General features: G+C 45.5%; 1 protein-coding gene across 6 annotated transcripts in view; it reads left to right on the plus strand.

Annotated features, from left to right (window-relative positions):
* The first annotated feature begins 7,157 nt into the window (after nucleotides 1-7,157).
* The window catches only part of SUSD1 (sushi domain containing 1), a 77,273-nt gene continuing 61,395 nt past the window's right edge, over nucleotides 7,158-23,035 (plus strand). For all 6 annotated transcript variants that reach the window (XM_045579913.1, XM_045579914.1, XM_045579911.1 and 3 more), the window contains exons 1-3: nucleotides 7,158-7,500; nucleotides 21,087-21,200; nucleotides 21,874-22,029. In XM_045579913.1, coding sequence (XP_045435869.1) covers nucleotides 7,173-7,500; nucleotides 21,087-21,200; nucleotides 21,874-22,029 — 598 coding nt within the window. In that variant the 5' untranslated portion in view covers nucleotides 7,158-7,172. The remainder of the gene's footprint in view (nucleotides 7,501-21,086; nucleotides 21,201-21,873; nucleotides 22,030-23,035) is intronic.

A 23,035-nucleotide genomic window follows, 5' to 3' on the forward strand; every position in this document is an offset into this window, starting at 1 on the left:
CATATTCTAAAAGACCAGCTGGCACAGGCAGTAGACTGCATTGACAGTGTAAAGTGTAGTGGGGCCCTGACTGGTTTGGCTTAGTGGGTAGAGTGTCCCCAGGGACAAATAGGCTCAAGGCTTTTGTGTCACTCTTGGGGATGAGGAGCTTTTTCAGTCCTCTGAGTTTGAAGCTGAGAGAACACTGCAGCCTCTCTTCACACCGTGAGGGGAAGTCTGAGATGGGAGCAAGCAGAGCTAAGAGAAGAAACTGGAGCCCACACACTGTTTGTCTTAGGTCACGTCACACCATAAGTCACATCTGTTGGGGAACCTTTTCGGTTGTAGGAGCCAATACATTTCAGTTTTGCTTTCAGCATTTTGGATCATTTTAAGTCACTGAGAACCAAATATCTCCTAAGTGGTACACAGCAGGGCTATGAAGGAGAGGGATTTTGAGAGCAGCTGGTGAGCTGGTAAGATGGAGAGCTAGTCTGTCTGGAGGGGCAAGTGGCTTATTTTAGGTGGCGTGTGACAATGTGTGTTTTATGAGCATCTAAGGTTTGTGGCCTGTCAGTCTGGTATTGTGGCTGACATTGGTAAATTGTATTGAAGAAGCAGTGTATCTCAATGATTGAGTGTAGACCCATGAACCAAGAGGTCACAGGCTCAATTCCCAGTTAGGGCACATGTACAGGCTTCAGGCTCTTTCCTTAGTAGGTGACATGTAGGAAGCAGCCATTGGACGATCTCCCTCTCTCTCTCTCTCTTTCACTGATGTTTCTGTTTCTCTATCTCCCTTCTTCTCTAAAATCAATAAAAACATTTTTTTTAAAGTGGCTATGATGATGAGAAAGAATAATTTGATTTAAAAATTACCCTTGAGTGCTTAAGGTTTATTCTACAAACCTGCCAGAGAAAATCAAAGCACAAGAAAGCCTTTGAACTGGCTAATAATATGTGCTTGCTCCCTTTCCTATTGCCCTTTTGGCACAGAGTCAAAGTCTCTCTCTCATATTCATTTTAAAACAACAGCGTGAGCAAGTTAGGACACTGTGGAGCATCATCAGAGTCCCGGAGGCAGTGTGAGGGAGACAGTCATCTGGGGACATGGCATCTGGTAGCCACCAAGCCCTTAAATGAACAGGAAGTAAGACAAGTAGGGAGATGACTAATCTGAAGCTTTTCTACATCAGCTTGCTCCAAGGATGTGCAGCTGAATTGAATATTAACGCCCACTGGTAACCTAGGATTGACAGTGACTGACTCCCTTCTGTTCTTCCTTCCCCAAATAGGCAGAACACTTACTAGGTACCTGGAGTTTTGCCAGGTCTTGGTGATGGGTTGGCTAATGTGGCACTGACCATGACCTTGAGCAACTAACAGTCTAATGGGAAAGACAGACCAGTAAGTGCTAAAAGGGATTTGTGGGGGGACTTTGGAAGGAGAAATGTACACTTAGTGTTTGTGTACATCACTGTATGTAAATTATTCCTCTGTTTTTAAAAATAGGAAGAAAAAAAAAATCTCTTGAAGGCAGTACTGGAAATTCAGGCAGGGTATTCTCAGAGCACTAAAATAGAGATGATGTGTGGGAGAGACAAAGCAAGTGTAATCAGATTTCAAAAAAGAGCTAAAGCAGAGAGTATCTACAACAAAGTGAACTTTCTAACTAGAACCCCAGAATATCCTCAAGTTCAGAGACAACAGAAACAGAAAGAAGGTACTGATATGATAGTGAATTGGTAATTAATTCATGAGGGGAAAACATGTTCTCTGCACACATGTTCTGCTTTAGAAGTGGCTAGATATGAATTTTTCCTGAACTGAAAATTTTAAGTAAGGCTTGCTGCTTTCAATTAAGATGAGAATCATGACACAAGCAGCTCCCAGAGAGGGCATTGAAATGGAATAGCCACAATTCAGTTTCTCCCTCCCAGCCCCAAAGTGATTGGAGCTAGAACCAGTGTCACCAAATTTACTCCTAAGAAAATAGGGATTTTCATCTGGGCTGAGGAAACATATCCAAACTACAAATTCTAAACATATAGGACTTTCATGTAAAAAATGAGAATAGGCAGTCAACAATCATGAAACACCCAAAGAAAACCAGCAGAAGACTCATAAAATTCTATAAATAAATGATTAACCTCCTGATGAGCAGGAGAGGAAAAAACTTTGAAATGCAATAGTTGGCATGCTCAGAGGAATTCAAGAATTTATCACATCTACAGAAACAAAAAGAATTCTAGAAAAGAATCAGAATTCTTGGAAATTAAAAGCGTGATTTCCCAACAGATGGAAGAGCAGAGTAGTAGGTACAGATGAAGATTACATTAGTGAACAGGAAGATCAAGTTAGGGTAGTCTTCTCACATTCAGTGAATGAAGGCAAAGAAGGGAATAAGATAAATATTGAATCAGGAAGACAAGAGGCAAATTTTTAGGAACTGCCATTCATAAGTTCTGGAAGTAATAAATGGAAAGAATTGAGAGAATGAGATTATCAAAGAGCCAAAAGGGAAAAAAGTCTGCTGAAGAAAAGCTCAAATCTGCAAACTGAAAGAGACCAATTGGGCAAGAATAATGAAAAACGATAGTCTCATGAAATTTCTGAATTCCAAGGAGAAAGAGAAAATCCCCAAAGCTTGATGTGGGAAGCATGGGACACACATCGCTGGAAAGGAATTTATAACCAAATGAGCCTGTGATCCGCATCTGTAACACCAGTGCTGGATCACAACATCCAGAAAGAAAATTATTGTGGACCCAGAAATCTAGACTCCATTAACCTATCCTTTAATTATTTTAAATTCAGAATTCTATTCTCAATTAATCTACAATTAAATTATGAGAGCAAATGCAAGATATATTTGGAGATGCAAAATTTGGAAGTTTATCATCCAGACATACTTTCTGAAAGAGATACTTAAAGATGTATCAGAAAAAGATGAAGAAAGAGGAAAAGGGGAAGGAGAAGAACACACACACACACACACACAAAACCAGGCATAAGCAAAGAAACCAATACAACCTATAGCCAAGTTCCAGTGTAAAATAGCCGAGTAAAGTATATTTTGAAGATTGCACTGTTTGCCAAGGTCAATAATATGGGTCTTCGCTGTCAGCTAGTATTTACCAAGGAAAGTCTAGGTCAACCAGCCTTCACAGCTGTTGTGGGATTCCTCAGCAATTGTGTCGGTCATTGCTGGGTGTGCCCCATTTCTCCTCGGGCCTGCGGGTAGCAGCAAGGGTCCTTGAGTTGCTTGTCGGTCCGGAAATGGGCTGTCAGCAAGGCTTCCTTTTAGAGTTTGTGGAACAAACAGGCCAACAGCTGAGGTTTCCTCAAGTAAGTCAAGTGACTTTGTGTGTGTGTGTGTGTGTGTGTGTGTGTGTGTGTGTGTGTGTGTGTGACAAATTGAGTGACAGAGCCTTAGTCTCACTTGGTGTTCCCACCTCCTGGGGTAAGGGAGAGAACTGTGCCAGCTGCTCGCTGAACCTGAGTCTGTTGGAGTGTCTGAAATTTGCTCCCAAATCCAAATCTTTTGTCCTTCCAGTTTCTGCTGGTGGGAGCAGAGGGTATATCTGTGAGGAGGGAAGGCATTACTGAGGAAGTGGGGAGGGCTGGGGGTCTTTCCTGCTCTCCTGAGCTGCCACTTCCCATCCACGTTTGCTTTACTTTGCTGAGAACTCTGGTGTTTTGGGTGGGCTAAATGTGGATAGCACTGCTTGTATAGCACAGCCAAGAATGTATCTGCTACCCAAGTTCTGCAAACGAACTCCAGGCAGGAGAGGCATATTAGAAAAGGCCACACATGTCAGGGAGTCACTGAGCGTCTAAGAGTGAGAAGCACACCTTTACTTGACTTAGAGACGGTCTTTAGTGGGGCCTTTCTCTGTGGAGACGGGTCCTTAGGCCAGTGTGGACAAATCTGCTCGAGATGAAGATTCCATTGTGGGTCAATGTGGTCCTCTTATGTCAACCAGGGAACAAAGGTGTGTGAGCATGGAGTGGCATATGACATTCACTTTTATCAAACCCACAGTTTTTTTGGTTTTTTTTTGTGTGTGTTTTTTTTATTCTATTAAACCCACAGTTTTTCAACCAACACGATTCAAAGGCTTCAAACATTTTCCCCCCGACTTTAAAACACTTTTTATTATGTTTTCAAGGGTTTCAAACATTTACATCATTCCTCTTAATGCAAACTTCAAGCCATGCATTCAATACCAGAGCATATCAAATTCATCACAATGAGATATGCAAGCCATTCCTGAAATACCCACATATATAAGCGATTTATTTACAATTGGTAAGCCTGCTGGTAGTATTCTCAAGCCGTCCTCTGGGAAAAGCTGTACATCATTTCTGGTCAGGAGTGCAATGACCTGCTAGGGATTTTGCCAGGAAAGTTCCAGGGTATTTGGTATCCAGATCTCTTGTTCCTTTTTTCTTCCGGCCTTATGTCCATGTGGGAACAACCCCACACTTTACATTGTAAGCAGATACAGAAGGGCCGCCTAGGGGGAAAGCCTGGTGATCCTGGGCTAGTGTTTCCCTTCCTCTTACTCTTCCTCTCCCTCCCCACCCCTGGTTGCCTCACAGCCCACCAAGGGCTCTCTGAGGATCTCTCCACTTAGTCTCAGGGGTTGGGGGATGGGACTTTCCAAGGGAACTTTCCTTGTAATTCTGATTGGCCAGGATCCAAAACTGGTTTGGAAAGTCCTATATATTAGTGCCAGTGTGGTAAAAATAAAAATTGGCACCTAACTTTTTTTGTTGTTGTTGTTGTTGGTTTTTTAATTTTATTTATTTATATTATTATTATTATTATTATTATTTTTTTTTTTTACCATTTAACTATTTTTAAGTGTACAGTTTAGTGGCATTAAGTAAATTCACATTATTTTGTAGCGATCAACACCATCCATCCCCAGGATTCTTTTCATCTGGCAAAACTGAAACTCTCACCCTGACTGGTTTGGCTCAGTGGATAGAGCGAAGGCCTGTAGACTGAAGGGTCCCAGGTTCGATTCTGGTGGGGGGCATGTACCTTGGTTGCAGGCACATTCCCAGTGGGAGGTGTGCAGGAGGCAGCTGATGGATGTTTCTCTCCCATCGATATTTCTAACTCTCTATCCCTCTCCCTTCCTCCCTGCAAAAAATAAATACTATATATATTTAAAACTGAAACTCTCTACTCATTCTCCTCTCTCTCCAGCCCCTGGCAACCTTCCCTCTACTTTCTGTCTATGACTTTGACTACTCTAAGTACCTCAAATGAGTATATATATTCCGTCAGGAATGATAAAGTAAATTAGCCAATAGATTCAAAATTGATCAACTGGTTAATACTATATAGGACAAAATCTAATTATTAGACTCATCTTATTTTTACCTGGCAGAACTAATTTATATCTCTATTTGAAAAGATGAATTTGCATGGCTACGGACAAGAAACTTTTGTGTTATCATCAACTTTCCACATGTTAACTTCTACCTATTTTATAACTTTATAAAATAGCCTCATTCACAGAAAGTCCATCCAAGGCACTCAGCCCTATAGAATCAGCAGAATCAGCTAACTTCCAGAAAAGTTTCCAGACAACACCCAGCACCCACTGAAAAGAACCGCAAATAACCTCGTTTGCCCACTGCCACTTCTAAATTTTGGACAATTTTTCCTAACATTACCACTTAATATGCACACTCACAAATACATTCAAATTTATTTATTCTGCAGGAGGGCATGACAGGAAAGAAGTGATATAGGTTGGTTTACAAATTTATTAAATTAGTGTGTTTTTTGTTGTTGTTGAAAATAATTACATGATTTCAAGTTCATGGAGAACCGAGTTTAACAAAAAATTTGTCTAAATAACAGGACACAGGCTACCATACAGGCACTGCCCGTCTCTTACTCCTCCAAGCAGGCTCTTATCTTCGCTGAACAACTGCAACAAAATAATGAATAAGAAAGCCTGCTACAAAGGAGGCCAGGAAGTTTATTTTTAACTACCTCTTTTTAAGGCTGCACAACAAGTTTAGCCCTTATATGGGTGTGTTCACGGGTGGTTAGATTTAGATCAGGCTCACGGTAGAGAGAGAGAGAGAGAGAAAGCGAGTGAGGATATGGGTGAAGTAGTGGGGTGTACAATTCTATAATACATCTTCTACGTATTGTATTTTGTGTTCATCACTCCACCCATCACCATTGCTCTTGGAGACCCACAGACATCACAAGTCCAAAGCCTTCAAAATGGAACTTATTCTTCTCCCCCTGTGGCCTCTCCCCACCCCGACTTATAACAACGCCTTTTGGATCTGTCTCAGTGACTCCCACCGCCATCAACGCAGTTGCCCAAACCAGAAATGGAGGTGACACCTGCTCTTCCTCTTTCCTTCTCCTCCACTCTTACTGCTCGTAAAATCCGGTGCACAACACTCCCTACCATCTCAATGGCCACTTCTCTCCCTGCTCGAGGCCAGTGCCTGCTCCTAGGAGCCTGGACCTGGATTCCTGCGGCCGGGCCAGGCTAGACTCCCTGCCTCCCCATCCCCAATCCCGACCCTGAAGACGCCACTCAGCTTAAAATCGAGTCACAGAGTCTTGGCAACCCCCTTCACTGGGCTTATGAGGTCTTCTTTGTTTGCATCTTGATGCCTCTCTCCAAGCATCTGGAAGAACATTCTATCACCGTCTCTGCATGTGCCTTTCTCACCTGCTTAGTTTCCGTTCCCACGTTTCCCTCACCCTCAGGGGTTTAGCTTACTTCTCGGAGCAAAAGGATCCCCTGCCAGGCCCTCTCCCACCACCACCCTGTCGCCCTCTAAGGCCTTGTCACCTGCTCAGCGCTGTGACCGCTAACTCTCCGGAGCCAGCGGCTTCTCGCCCTTGAGCTCCAGCCGCTCAACCGGCCTCCCACTTCCCACAAGATTCCTGCTCCTTCTGGTCCTTAAACTCCCTGTGCCACCCCGGGGTGCCCCGCTGAGCCCCCCACCGGCTTGGATGCGCGGTGGCCGTTCCCTCCGCTCCGCTGTGCCTCTCTTAGGGGGTCTCTGCCCCGAGCTGCTCCCACTTTGGGGACCTGCTCGCCCCGATGGCCGGCTCCCGGCTCTGCCCCTGCGTGTCCACGGGACCACCGCGCGCCGGGCCGGTGCCCGGAGGACTGAAGGAGCGAGTGCATGAATGAATGAATGAAGGAAGGAATGAGCGTCCGCGGAGGGCGCAGGGCGCAGGCCGGGCCGCCGCCCCGGGACCCCGCGGCTCCCCGCTCCGCCGCGCCGGCCGGAAGCAGCCGGGCGGCCCCCTCCCCGCGGCGCCGCCGCCTTATCTCGGCGGCTCCGGCCCAGGAGGAGACGCGGGCGCCGGGAGGGACGCGGCGGCCATGGGCCCGGGGCCCCGGGGCGCGGGCCACCCGCCTCGCCGCCGGCGGTCGCTGCTGCCGCTGCTGCCGCTGCTGCTGCTGCTGCTGCTGCTCGGCCTGGCCCGCGGCGCGGCCGGAGCGCGGGGCGCGGACGGTGAGTGGGGCCGGGCGCGCCGCTGGGGGGCCCCCGGGGCGCCGGCGGGGCCCCCGCGACGCCCGTTCCCCGCCCCTGGGCCGGCCGCGCGGGCTGGGCTGGGGCGCAGATGGGGCTGCCCGGGCCGTTGGGGACCGGGAAGGCGGGGCTCGAAGAAGCGGGAGGGGCTCCCCGCCGGGCCTTCCCTCCCCGTCTAGAGCCGCTGGGGAGACGGACCTGTTTGGAGAGGGCCTGGCCTGCGCCCCCGGGGGCGGAGGGGCGCCCCAGGGTGAGCCGCCCGGCCGGGGAGGGCGTCCCGCCTTCGCTGTCAGGCTGCAGGCTCTGCGGTAGCTTTTGCACGATAAAACCCTAAAAGCGATTTTCTTTCTACCTTTTAATTTTTTTCACCGTGATGATGAGGTTAAGTCGCTCATAGGGTGAAAATAAACTATAAAGTTTACAGGAAGAAAGTATTCATTCATTCATTCATTCATTCATTCAACAGATGGCCTTTGTTTCTCTGCAGACAGACACAGGGTGTGAGGAGGCCTCTATGCTGGACCTCAACGAGTTCGTCTCCTGCAGGTGCCAGACAAGCAGAGTCCATTTCCAGGCCATTGGAGTAGTTCCCCCTCCACCGCCACCTTCAAACGCAGTGATGCGTTCAGACCTGTAGGGGCATGGGCATTGACTCAAACAGCTGTAAGAGGAGGCAGATGCCATAGGTGCTTTGAGAAGGTGGGGTGGTCAGAGGAGGGAGGGATCACTTCTAGTTGAGGAATCGTGGCGTCATGGGTGAGGTGACCCGTTAACCAGGCCTTCAAGGATTGGTGATATTTGAATAAGGAAAAATGAGAGAAAGGCATCCCAGCTCATGGCAGAGGGCACAGTGAGCACTCCACAAGTATGTATAGAAAGATGGATTCCAGACAGCGGGGCAGGGACAGGAAGCAAAAGCAGGGGCCTGCAGTTCCATTGGTTTGCAGGGGATGGCAGGGAAGTGGGGTGGAAAGGCAGGCTGGATGGAGCCGGAAGGCAGAGTGCCTTACCTGGCAGGCCACGGCCTTTAGGCCTAGTTACTCCGGGCAGTGGGGAGCCACTGGAAGTCATTGCAGGAGTCTGGACAGAGTGATAGGAAACATGGCTACAAGGAAACCCTCTAACATCCTTAATAAAGCCCAACACTGATCCTGGCATGGGAGGAACATCTATGTAAGGAAAAAGGGGGGCGCTTTGCAGCTCAGACTCTTGACTCTTCCAAGTTTTCTTTATTTGGGACTTTGACCATCACTGGTGGGTATTTCTCTTTGATGGCTCAGCCTTCTGAAGTGGCCATTTTTGTACATCAGGTGCGCTGGTAGGCTTTCTAAATTCCTTCCCTAACGTGGTCTCCCGTGGCAGAGTGCGTAAAAGCTTGTAGATCCTTGGAGCCTATTTCAGAATAATCTTGTTGTTGTTGTTGTTGTTGTTGTTTGGTATAATTTTTAATTGAATTTATTGGAGTGACGTTAGTTTATATAGGTGTCATCTACATATTGCATTCTGTGTTCACCACTCCGTCCATCACCATTTATCTTTCCTTTATCCTCTTCTATGTCCTTCCATTTCCCCCTCCTCCCCTTAGAATCTTTGTATTAAGACTCTCTAGAACTGTCCAATGTAGTCTCATCAGATTGTTGGGCTAAGATGGTTGAACGAAGTAACTTCCTCAGGTCATCCTTCTGCAAGTACTTAAAGGCTGTGGGATGGATTTTGGGGATAGAAGTCAGGGTTGCCTGATTGAACCTTCTCTCTTTATGTAGGCATTCTCCCTTCATTTGCCACCTTGGAGAATCTGACTTTATTAAGAGCAGGTTTCTTTATAATGGACAAAGTGGGGAATGCCTGGAGCCATCGAGCCACTGAGGAAGTTGTTGCAATAGCAGGTCTAGAAATTCTAAGGACTAACTTCTCGGTGTGACAGCAGGAGAAGAGGACTGTATGTAGATGGGAAGGGGGAAGTGGATCCAGAAGGACTTACTGCAGACATGAAGGTACAAGGGAGCAGAAGATGAAAGATGACAGTAAGGGTTGGGGACTGGGTGATTTGGATCTGTGGTTCTCTAGGAGGAGCAAAAAAGATTTGGGAAGAGAGATGACCAGTTGTTTTATTACATATGTACTAGGAGCCCAGCCTTGATTTGAGATCAAGTGGTGCCATCCACCCTCGATTCGCCAGTCTAGCCCTGCCTCACTCCCTGGGCCCCACAGCAGCCGTGGCTGCTGCTGATTAGGCCCTCCCCCAGCGCAGGTGTGTGGAGGCCCCTGCCGCCCCGCACCCAACGCTGTGTGTGCAACCTCCTCTTGTCTGGTTGAGCCATTAAAGCATCCTGGTTAATTAGCATATTTCATATATATATATATGAAATATGCTAATTAAAGAAATATATATATATTTATATATATAAATATATTTATATATATATTTAATTTATTGATTTTTTACAGAGAGGAAGGGATAGAGAGTTAGAAACATTGATGAGAGAGAAACATCTATCAGCTGCCTCCTGTACACCCCCTACTGGGGATGTGCCTGTGACCAAGGAACATGTCTTTGACTGGAATCGAACCTGGGACCCTTCAGTCCATAGGCCGACTCTCTATCCACTGAGCCAAACTGGTTAGGGCTGTATTTTTTAATATGACAGTTTATTATCTCACTTAAGTTTGGAAGCTGTGTAGTTCCTGGCTTGATTAAGTTAAATAAGCAATGCCATCATCAGGTTCCTCCAGTTTTCATGTCTGGCTGACTAGTTGTTCTAGATAACCTGGACTGGAGGTGAGGGTAGGGCTTTCGGATTAAATCAGAAGACTGATAGGAGATGTCTGCAAGTAATGTAGACTTGATGGTCACTTGGAGCCTGTGGTTGATAAGACTTAGAGGACCAAGGACAGATTTTGGGGGGAGATCAAATTTAGGTGGTAGATGACCATAGAGGAGAAAGAGCAGCAGCTACAGAGGTAGGAGGAAGGCTGGGTTAGCAGAGCATCAAGGAAACCAGGGGAGGAAATTCCAAGAAGGAGGAGATGGAGAAGAAGAAGGCTTTGGATTTGCTGACTCAGCAGAGCAGTGAGGGTGCGAGTCAGATGCAAAGGGCTCTAGAGCAGTGATTTCCAGCCCGTGTGCCACAAGACTTTTTAAAACATGCAATACCTGACTATTTAGTCAGGGGCACCAACCTCTTTTCCCTTAAATTGTCCAATAACAAAATGACAACAGCCAACACTACAGTAACCATTTGGTGGGAGTGAATCAAAGTTACGCCTAATTTTGGGGGTCAGATTGGCCAGAAATATATCTTTTGGTGTGCTGCAGAACTTTAGTAATTAGTTTATCTGTGCCATAAGACGAGAAAGGTTGGAAATCCTGCTGTAGAGGGTACGGAGACTTTGCTGCAGAGTGCATGCTCTTTACAGAAGGGAAGGAAAACGGAAGGTAGCAATTAGTAGGGCTGACCAGGTCAGGTCAACAATGTTTTTGGTGGGTAAAGCAGACCCAGAACATTTTAGACTCAGGGGCATTCTTTAGTAGAAAGGAAGAAAATAAAGATGCAGAAATAAATAAGATATTCTCTGGAGCAGGTCAATAGGCAACGTGGGTCTCTGAGTGAGAAAGCTTAGTTTCCGGAAGGGGACAGAAGAAGAGCGGAGAACCTTCGTCCTTCCCCCCACAGCTGTCTCCTCAGTGTGTCTATTCCTATTTCCAAACCAGCCCCGCTGTCCTGACTCCCCGGAAGCCCCCTGGCATTCTGTGGTCCCTCTTGCAGTACCAGCAGCACCATGCCCATGCCTCCGTACCATGTTTGTACGGGGCACACACTATTTCTATGGTTCTCTATACACGTACACCAGGGTAACTGAGAGCGCCTTGTGAGTAGGGGCTGTAGCTTGTGTTAGGAACCTGGTATGGGAATAATTGAAGACCATCCAAATAAGAAAAGGCACAGCGATCTAGTCAGAGCTTATGATAGCAAGAGAATCAGCCGCCATCACATTTGTCAGAGACCCAGAGGCAGGCCGGGGAGTGTAAAGCTTTCCAGTGGAACAAAGGGGCGGTAGGTCTGCAGGTTTGCCCTCGTTGGATGTTGACCGGAGGAAGCTGGAGGCAGCTTGTTGCTGAGACAGGCTGCGAAGCCAGAATAGGGAAACTACCCTCCTGTGATCCAGGTAGTTAAACAGCAGTTTGCATCCATCTAGTATGGTGGTCGGCAAACCATGGCTCTCGAGCCACATGTGGCTCTTTGGCCCCTTGAGTGAGGCTCTTCCACAAAATACCACGGCCTGGGAGAGTCTATTTTGAAGAAGTAGCGTTAGAAGGAGTATAAGTTTAAAAAATTTGGCTCTCCAAAGAAATTTCAATCATTGTCCTGTTGATATTTGGCTCTGCAGACCAATGAGTTTGCCGACCACTGGGCTAGGAAATCCTACCTTCCCTGACTTAGGACACTTAAGAGGAAATGGTTTGCAATTCTCCCCAACCTCAGGGTAAATAGCTTAAATCACCCTGCTCAGGGAGGGAGAGAGCAGAGATCCAGTCATTGCCATCTGTCAGTCACACCCAATGAAGGTAAGAGAATAAATCTCATTTTGGCACATCCGCATAAAACAGGAATGTTCTATTGAGATCCTCTCCTAAAACTTCCCTTAAACTCCTAGACTTTAAAACCCTCAAAACCAAGGTCCCAGCACATGCTCTCCCTCTCACATCTCCTGAACACTCAAGGGCCCCATGAGGCTTGCAACCAGGGCAGCTGGCAACGGATGGGGCAGTTTGTCGCAAGCAAGCCCCCTCCCCTCCCCCCCCCCGAACTTGTTCCAAGGCCCCCTTTTCTCTGACTTCTTCGTCTGACTTCTCATTTCCCCGCCTAGTCCCTCCTGTGATCCTAGCCCTTCCTTGATTCGCTGTCCCCAGCTTTAGTAAACACCCTCTAAAACCCGCCTGGACTCATGGAAATTTCCCTACACAAAATCAAGGATCCACACGCTACCTGCTGGCCCCAGGCAGACCAGCTGAGGGCCAGGTCCCTTTTCCAGTATCACTACCAACAGGAGTCCTTATATGATTGGTTAGGGGAGCATATTTGGCTTTCCCTGATTGGTCCTAAGTGGAAATGCCGGGGCTGGGTAAGGGAGCAAAAATTAGGGAAGTTGGCTGTTACTAAGTCCTGGCCATTTGGGACTGATTGCTAAAGAGGCCATGGTTTAACTTCCGGGGCTGATTGCTAAAGATTGTGGGTTAGAGTTTGGTTTTTATATATGGCTTGTCCATTGCCCCTTTGTGTATTCTGTCTCTCACTGAATCACATTTCATTGTTATTAAAGATGTTTTGGCAAGAAGCTCAGCGAAAAGAGACCGGGGGAGCCAGTCAGATGGCCTGTGTGAGCAAAGTGTGAGAGCATGGCTGGTGGAGCGGGAGGATGTTGGGTGTTGGGTGGGTGGGGTGCCAAGCCTGAGGGGAATAGAGAGGTTAGGCATGGCAAGGATGGGCAGAACCAGTCAGTCCTGTTTCTGAACCTCTTTCTGGCATTGCTCTGAGTGTGGGAGTGGCGGGGAGACTTGTTGGCTCAGGCCTGGCTGGGGTTTGGAAGGCCAGAGGAGGATGGGCAGAGGCCTCGGAAATCTTGGGGGAGCCATGGTGGAGAGGGCTGGGGAAGATGTTCTGTAAAAAGTGCACCTGACTTGACTGCTCATGTGTTTCATCGGCTTGGCCTTCACGCTGTTATCACAGATCACAGCAGCATATTCACTCTTTAGAGTGGGGGAGCAGAGGGAAAAGGGAAAAATGGAGTGAATTGTTTTGGACTGACTTACAGTTGCTCCAAGTAAGGGAGCAGGATGAGCTGAGACCGGTTTGGCTAAATGGATAGAGCGTCGGCTTGGGGACTGAAGGGTCCCGGGTTCGATTCCGGTCAAGGCATGTACCTTGGTTGCGGGTATATCCCCAGTGAGGGGTGTGCAGGAGGCAGCCAATCAATGATTCTCTCTCATCATTGATGTTTCTCTCATTCTCTCTCCCTTCCTCTCTGAACTCAAAAAAAGTGTGTGTGTATGTGTGTGTGTGTATATATATTTAAAAAGTATATAACCTGCTCAAGAATGATATAGCCTGGTGACACCAGGACAGGGACCTGAAATGTGGCCTAAATATAGGGCTCCTCAAAACTCAGAAGCATTGAAATGGAACACTTAACAGGGGTTGGTCCCTGGTCTGGAGGTCGGTGCGGGGGCGCTGTTACTGTACTTATGGGGTCTGTTCGCTTTTGTGCATCAAAGCCCAATCAAACTCAAACGGTAATTTGCAGCCAAGAGAGTGAGGGTTTATTAGTTGAGGAAATGGCACTAAGCCTGGAGTCACAGGTAAGCTAGTGCTCAAAGAGCTGGCTCCCTGATGACCTCCAGGGGATGGGTTATGTAGGGGAGAAATCATTAATCACGGTGGGTAAAGGAGTTGGGGCCCTGGGCTCTCCTGCTTGGTTGGGGCCAGGGTAGGGAGTAGTTGGTTTTCACTGTGTCAGGTCTTGATGTCGGCCATGGCATTGTTCCGTCTGGTCTCATGAAGACGTGCTCTGCTTTCATGGGGCTGGGGGCTCAAACACAACTGAGGTCAAGATGTTCCCTTTGGCTTCAAGGACACTGTTTCTGTGGTTAACAGACCTGAGGCCTCCTTATGGAGACATTTTGATACGGACCTGAATCTGAGGTCCTCAGGATATTAATGGTTAAGGAAAGGAGTGGATGGACAAAAAGAAGACAGGGTCATGTTAAACAAGTTTCTGCACCCCTCGGAGCCCCACTGCAAGTTGTCCTTGGTCAAAGGGGAAAGTGAACAGAGAGCCCTATAACTGTTTTATGGGAAGTGATGGGTTCTTATAGGCAATGTCAGGCACGGGTTGGGTTGAGAAGGGAAACGCCATCTGGTTCACATTACCCTGCAAGCACTCCATGGCTTGGAAGAGTAGAGAGCTCTCTGTTCTGGAGGATTTTAAAGCAGAGGCTTTGCTTTTACTTGTTTCTGTTAAGGATGCTGGAGAGGAGAGTATATGAGGTTCCTTCGCTTTCTGGAATTTGATGCAGTCTCTTAAGAGCAATGCAGTTTTCCACCATGTTGTAGAAGGTGAAAGATGCTTTCTCTTCCTGAGTTTGGTGCCTCCTTTGCTTATTTCCTCAGGTCATTTCATTGGCTTCCACATGTCTCCATCTGTTTGAGATTCAGGATCTCAGGAGGTGGTGCTGTGCATTTGTTGGTCTGACTGGGAATGGCTGGGGATTAGATAGAGTCAAATGCAAGCACTCCATTTGTGCTTTTAAACGACCTCTTTCCCTTTGTATTGTCATAGTCCACCTGCTGTTATTTCAGAAGTACCTTTACATTCTTGCTTGAAATTTATTAAAATCAGGAGCAGAGGAGCTTGGTTAGGCTGGCAGCCACCGTTCTGGCCAGGTGTGGGTTTACTTGGGGTTCGGTGGAGAGGAGGGAGGGGTGAACAGCGCAGAAAAACCCGAGAAAGCTGAACTTCCAACTTCTGAGTCAGGTGTTACCCAGGAGATTGGGGGGATGTGCGGAAGGCAGGGACTTATTTAAAGTAAGATAGTATGGTTCCTAGAATATCAGCCCCATGAACAGGTAGGCATTGCTCACACAAAAATATTGCTTTTTTTTGTTTTTTTGCATCAATGCAGTTATTTATGACTCTCTTCATTGGTAAAATTGGCTAGCTGTCATTTATTCATTAACAAAGAGTTGTTGAGTGGTTGTTATAATAGTGCTAACATCTTCTATTTGCTTTTCATGTATTAACTCATTTACTCTAATTCTCACAGCAACCAGGTTTGTTATTATCCTTACCTTACAGATTTATGGGAAATTGAGGCACGGGGATTATTAAGGATTCCACGACTAGCAAGTGGCAGCATTAGGACTGTAGCCCAACTAATCTCTCTCTTAACCCTGCTCTTAATCACTATGACCAATACCAGGCTCTGCATCTTGTGTGACTTGTTTCTGACAATAATAACAATATCTACAGAAAGAGACATAACTATTTGTGTAAATGACCTCAGTCTAGTGCTTTAGAGCTCATAGAGCATTTATATTTCTCATTTAATCCTCACAACACGATCTCCATCTCAGACCAAACTGGAGGACTGACAGTGTGCGGTCTCTAGGGAGCAAGAGAGAAGATGCCAACCTAGGTGTCAGCCTCTCAGTTGGATGTGGATGAACCTGGCGTGGTCCCTGCCGTGTGGAGCAGTGAAGTGAACCAGGTTATAGCAAACTCATGTGCTCTTTCTGTTGGCCTGGAGAGTTCCTCTTCCTGGGGGTCTTCTCTCTGTCACATGGCTCCCACTGCTATGCTTTGCATCAGTTGAGACTTGGTGAAAAATTTTTTCAGTATAACTGTTACCTTCCCCAGGATTCTCACCCGCATCCTGAGGTTGAGCTAGACTTGCAGCAGAGCTCATAGTGTGGTCCACCTGGGAGCTTGTCGGAAATGCACACTCTCAGACCCCACCCCACCCTTATTGAGTCCGAATCTCTGGGGATTGATTCTGTTCTAATGAGCTCTCTAGGTAGGGTGACCCACTGTCTTGATTTGTACCGAACTGAGGGGTTTCCCAGGACACGGGACTTTTAGTAAAACCATGATAGTTTCATCACCTTAATTCCAGGCGATTCTTTTTAAAATATATGTATTTTTTATTGATTTAGAAAATATATTTTTCATTGATTTTTTTACAGAGAGGAAGGAAGAGGGATAAAGTGTTGGAAACATTGATGAGAGAGAAACATCGATCAGCTGCCTCTTGCACACCCCCTACTGGGGATGTGCCCGCAACCAAGGTACATGCCTTTGACCGGAATCGAACCTGGGACCCTTGAGTCTGCAGGCTGACGCTCTATCCACTGAGCCAAACTGGTTTCGGCTTTTTTATTGATTTTTATTTAGAGGCAGAGGAGTGCAGAGGGAGAAAGAAATAGAAACATTAATGATGATAGAGAATCATGGATTGATCAGCTGCCTCCTGCACGCCCCACACCGGAGATCTAGCCCACAGCCCAGGCATGTGCTCTGACCAGGAATCGAACCGTGACCTTCTGATTCATAGGTTGACACTCAACCACTGAGCCACGATGGCTGGGGTTGCCCTTTTCTTTAGGACAAGTTCCCCCCACCCCCCAAGAAGCTACTTGGACCTTCAAGCACTTGAACTCAGAGGCCCCCCTACCAGGCTGTGCAGATTATGCTAATTATGGCTGCGAAGTCCCTGGTAACCTAGCATACAGCTTGTCCTTTTTGCCAGTATGGGGAACAAACTTTTATGGAGCCAAACAAACCAGACACTGTCCTGGGAGTTACACTTACTCTAAATTATTCTGAGCGGGTCTTTTCAACAGGCGTCCCAAGGATGGAGTGTCAGAACTTTAGAGGGAAAGGACTTCAGGGGCCATTTAACCCAACTGCTCAAATGAGAGCTCGGGAGAAATGCAATATATAGGGCCCCACCCAGACCAACTGAATCAGCCTGCGGTTTAACAAGAGCCCCAGGTAATTTGAATGCATTTTCAAATCCGAGAAGCCCAAAGCCCTTGTTTTTCAGTTGAAGAAACTGAGACTCGGGGAGATTAAGTGATTTGCTAAAGGTCACACATGAATTGGACTCAGGATCCAGTTCCAACTCAAGCCCAGCACTTTCCTCTGTACCTGGCTGCCTTCCTACAGGGCCATATTTTGTTTGTCTGGTTCTAGCGATTGAATGAATTTGAACTTAACCACATTTATTTAAAAATACTTTAGATTTAAAAATACTAATTCAGATGAGACTGCCTTTCATTTATCTGAATTGGTGGTACTTACTTGTTTCTTAATTTCTTGTGTGTGTTTATTCAGTTCACTCAACAGTTACATGAAGCAATCGTTTTCCACATGATAAAAGCTTCTGGCCCTGCTGGCACGACTCAGCATCAGCCTGTACAATGGAGGGTCATGGGTTCGATTTCGGGTTAAGGACACATACCTGGGTTGCAGATTCGATCCCTGCTCTGGTGAGGGCGCATGAAGGAGGCAACCAATCAATGTGTCTCTCACGTTGATGCTTCTCTCTCCCATTCTCTAACACTCAATGGAAAATATATTCTCATGTGAGGATTAACAAATGGAACTGGATGTATATAAATGCTGCCATCTTTATAATGACAAGCATACTATATAAGAAAAAAAAAATCAAACATTGTACCACTCTTTTGGTTGGTTTTATTAGATGGTACAGTATCTATTAGTGTACTGTACACACACACTGGGGAGAATGTTCGTCGTTTTTTGGTAGATCTCAACTGGGACTGTGGACTTGACCCAGCATCTATTTTTATTTATTTACTTATATTTTTATTGATTTTAGAGAGGAAGGGAGAGGGAGAGAGAGAGAGAAACATCAATGACGAGAGAGAATCATTGATGGGCTGCCTCCTGCATACCCCCCAATGGAGAAAAAGCCCTCAACCTGGGCATATGCCCTTGACCGGAATCGAACCCGGGACCTTTTAGTCCACAGGCCAATGCTCCTTCCACTGAACCAAACTAGCCAGGGCAGGATCCACTATTTTAAAAGTACTTCCAGAATTTTGGTTGCATGCGATGATGAATTGACAGCGATCCTATGGAACTGTTTTAAAATATTATGAGTCAAAATGTCCGTTGTTTACATATATTTAACCCATATTGATGTGCGTTTAGGTAGGAGGCTCGTTCTCGCTTTGGCTTTGTCTGTTATCCTTGTTTTCAGGAGCTTTTCTGGCCCATTTTCTCCCCATCGTAAAACTCCATCTGATGCCCGGGTTAGGGAGAGGAGTCTGGGTATCTAGCTACTCCTTAGACATATTTTCACGAAGTTCCTTGAACTTTCAGGCTCTCCCTTCTGAGGTACTCAGTGACCCTAATTCCCGAATTTTTCGGGACTGGCTTTTAGTTCTTCCTCTCTCAGGCAATTCCCATATGTCCACTTCTTCCATCTTCTGAAATATTGTTAACATCCTTCGTCTGCTATCATCTTTCCTCCCAAGCTCCACACTTCCTAGTCCTTGTTGTCATTTCGTGGGGGTGGGGTTGAGAGTGTATTAAATCTGTGGTATTTAACTTTTTTCTTTCATTTGTAATTTAAAAAAAATGTTTTATGGCCCAGCGGGTGTGGCTCAGTAGCTGAGTGTCAACCTATGAACCAGGAGGTCATGGTTCGTTCTATTCCCAGTTGGAGCATGTGCTCAGGTTGTGGGCATTATTCCCAGTAGGGGGCATGTCTTAGGCAGCTGATCAATGATTCTCTCTCACCACTGATGTTTCTTTCTCTCTCCCTCTCCCTTCCTTTCTCTGAAATCAATGAAAACATATATATATTTTTAAAATATATTTTATTGATTTTGTACAGAGAGGAAGGGAGAGAGATAGAGAGTTAGAAACATCGATGAGAGAGAGTCATCGATCAGCTGCCTCTTGCACACCCCCTACTGGGGATATGCCCACAACCAAGGTACATGCCCTTGACCGGAATCAAACCCAGGACCCTTCAGTCCCCAAGCCGACGCTCTATCCATTGAGCCAAACCAGTCTCGGCAATGAAAACATATTTTAAAGAAATGTTTATGTATTTTTCTTAAGTTTGTGTACACTCTTTTTTACTCCCTCCTCAGTCTTACTTGAGTTTGACTACTTTATTGGTCTTTATGATGCACTGACTTTGGGGAAAGATTTTTTAAAAAATGAATTTGAATATATTTTCTAATTTTTAACATCTTTTTTATTTTCACTAAATCCTAACCCTCCCCCCATAAACCTCTATTTTGTTTTTTCATCTTTGTTAAGCTTCCTGCTTTAAAATTCTAGGGTGTGTGTTTTCCCTGGCTGTCCGCTTTGCTTTCTCTCTTTTAAAGCATAAAAACATGTAAAACTCAAATTTTCTAGAGTAGACAACTTTTTATATCTGGTAGTAAACATTTCAATTTTTATATCCTCTGTGTCCCAAGAATTATTTGGGAAGAGTGTTCTGTTGTTGCAATTAGGTTTTCTTATGGGAGCACTAGTCTTAAGTTTTATTTTGTAGTTTTATGACATTCTTACATGGTAGTCAGATAGTAGGACTTCTGCAACTTCTACTTTTTACAAATTTGTTGTATTTTTCTGTATGGTCTGGGTCTGATAAATTTTTTTTTTTTTAAACTTCCATGGTTAACTTGGTATTAGTAATAAGTCGTGGTTTGTCTCGTTTCCGTGTTACCTTTTGTTTAAAAAGCAAGCAAGCATGGTTAAGAATATTGAGAAATCTCCCTGTCTCGGTTGATTTCCTGCCTGGAGCGGCCCGAGGGCTAAGTCTTTATTACCAGGGGAGTAATGGGGCCAAGACTGAGATGAAATTCCATGCGAAAGGTTCTTCTTACGGGGCCACTCCTGAAATTACAGACACTGATTGTGCAACACGATAGCTCAGCAGCTCCGGGTAGAAATTCTTGTTTTATCTTGGGCCATATATCACCATCTGATAGATTTGGATGTTTCAGGAGTTTTAGCCCCAAACCTTTTTGCTGCTTATCTAAGTAATTGGGATCTGGTCCTGCTGCGGGGACCCTGCTGCTATCTCGCTGGCATTGTAAACACATTCACTTTTTCCCTGAAAGGAAAATGGATAGGGTAATAGAGATGTTTTCCTACCCTCCACTTGCTTTCTGCAGTATAGCAAGGAGAATTATAGGTTCCTCTCTTCAGTTGGTCAATCCAAATAGAATGCTTACACTGTATAAATAAAGACATATGGGCAAATGATGTAGTCATTTCACCATTCCAAGCTGGGAAGACAGAGCTGGGACAGAGTATCTTGACAAGTTAACGTGGTTGATGGGAGAATATACAGGTGTTAGGGGAACACAGAGGAAGATACATTTAATTTTCTTTAAGAATGAGGGGATGGGGAAGATGTCAGGGAGAATATGGTGTTGAAGTTGGGTCTTGAAATAGGAATAGGTGCTAGGCTGGACAGAGATGGAGGGATAGGCATTTTTGTTTGTTTGTTTGTTTGTTTGTTTGTATATATGTGTATAAGTGATGAGAGAGAATCATTGATCGGTTGCCTCTTGCATGCCCCACACTGGGGATCGAGCCCGCAACCCCGTATGTACCCCGACCTTCTAGTTTATAGGTCGATGCTCAACCAGTGAGCCAAGCCGGCTGGGGGGGGATAGGCAATCTAATAGAAGTATGAGTGGATAGCATGTATGGGAAAGAAGGGTTGGTCTTTTCCCCAGAGAATCTTGTGTATGGCCTGAGTTTGGGAAGGGTGAAGCTGGAGGAGCTAGCCTACAGTCAGGCCATTAAGAGCCTTGATAGCCAGGTAGAGGAATTTGTACTTTACTCTGTGGGCAATGCGTAGTCAACGTAGGCTTTTAAGGAAAGGGTCAGTTCCTTTTCAATTTTGGTATTTAAATTTTGGTTCTCCATCATAAATGTTTACTACCCAAAATACAATTTGTCAAAAGTAGGTAATGGAATTTTCATTTTTCTGAAATACACAATTTGTGATTCAGGTTTAGACATCTGTGCCACGTGCCACGAACATGCCACTTGCAAGGAAAGAGAAGGGAAGAAGATGTGCATTTGCAAATACGGATTTGTGGGCAATGGGAGGACTCAGTGTATTGGTAAGTGCTGACTCCTGTGTTGAGTTGAAAAGTTGCAGAAACAAGATTCTTTAGTGTTAAAGAGTTGATGTCCTTGGGAAGAAAACATTGTTATTTTTTTCACTGTTTTTAGTACAAGAAGTTTTGTCAATTATAATAACTCTTTGTTTTAGTGTTTGGATATATCCTGTCTCTAGGGTTTCCAAGGAAGTATCCCTCATGTTAGAGGTCATTGAACTTGAATTTCTGGAAACTCTCTGGCCCACTGCAAATTTGAAATGTGTTTCAGGTCTTGAATTTAACTTAGTAACTTAAGTCAATATTGAGTTTTCTTAATTTGTTTTGATATAAAACTGCTTATATTAGTATCATGAGAAAAAAACACAACACAATTGCCCATTAGACTTTTTGGCTAATTGATGAAATACTATTGCTTTGAGTCTCATGTCGAGCAGAATCCATCCTCCATATTGTGTGTGGTTATGATCTTTTGGAGTCTTGGGTGAACTTAGAAGAATGTAAAGACCTTTAAGCTAGAAGCATTTGAGATTATTTTTTGCCTCATGTGGCTCGCAAGCCGCAGTTTGCCGACCACGGTCCCAGAATATTGATTCCCGAGTTCACAGGACAGTGGAGTGTTGAACGTGGCATGGACTGACGGCCTTTCCTGGATGTTGTCTCAATGTATCAACAGATAAAAACGAGTGCCAGTTTGGGGCCACTGTGGTCTGTGGGAACCACACATCTTGCCACAACACGCTCGGAGGCTTCTATTGCATCTGCCTAGAAGGATATCGAGCCACAAACAACAACAAGACATTCATTCCCAACGACGGCACCTATTGCGCAGGTATTCAGAAGGGGCCGTGGCCATGGCAACTGGGTGGTGGCAGGACAGAGTCCAGGATTCAGGAGAGGGAGAGGGCAGGGCCAGGACTAGTGTGATTTAAGGGAGGGACTTTCCTGTAAGAAAATTTGTTTTTGTTTTGTTAATCCTCATCCGAGAATTTTTTTTTTTTTTTCATTGATTGTTAGAGGGAGTGGAAGAGAGAGACATCGATTGGTTGCTTCCTGCACGTGGCCCAACTGGGGCCAGGGATTGAACTTGCAGCCCAGGTACGTGACCTTGACTGGGAATCAAATCTGAGACCCTTCAATGTGCAGGCTGACCACTGAGCAATACCAGCCAGGGCATATGAGTGAGATTTGGACAAAGCCTAAGTATTAGTTAGTATTAGAGAATTAATGTTAATTTTATTAGGTAGGATAAGAGTAAGCATTTAGGATAATGTTCTTATTTGGGGAGAGACATGCTGAAGTATCTGGGGTATTATTATAAAGTACCTAGTGTTATTAGATATGTAAGGTACCTTAAATATAAATAATTGTTCCTTCTTGGGGGTGTGGGTCTATGGGAGTTCAGTGTAATGTTCCTTTTGCTTTTTAAAATATAGTTTTATTGATTTCATAGAGGAAGGGAGATGGAGAGAGAGGTAGAAACACATCAATAATGAGAGAGAATCATTGATTAGCTGCCTCCTGCACACTCCACATTGGGGATTAAGACTGCAACCCAGGCATGTGCCTTAATTGGGAATCAAACTGTGACTTCTTGGTTCATAGGTTGATGCTCAACCACTGAGCCATGCCTCTGGGCAGTAATGTTCCTTTTCTTGTTCTGTGTGTTTGAACATTTTCATAATAAATAACAAGGAGGGGCCCTCAGAGATGGTGCGTCACCTGCAGGTTCCTGTAACCCCAAATGGGCTGTTTGTTCTTGGGGTGACTCTGGCATGAACCAGCTTGTGCACGTGGTCCCCTAAGGTCCCAGGGGGTGGGCACCACGATGCTGGCTC

This window comes from Pipistrellus kuhlii, unplaced genomic scaffold, assembly GCF_014108245.1.
Source record: "Pipistrellus kuhlii isolate mPipKuh1 unplaced genomic scaffold, mPipKuh1.p scaffold_m20_p_12, whole genome shotgun sequence".
In the NCBI taxonomy this organism is placed as follows: domain Eukaryota; kingdom Metazoa; phylum Chordata; class Mammalia; order Chiroptera; family Vespertilionidae; genus Pipistrellus; species Pipistrellus kuhlii.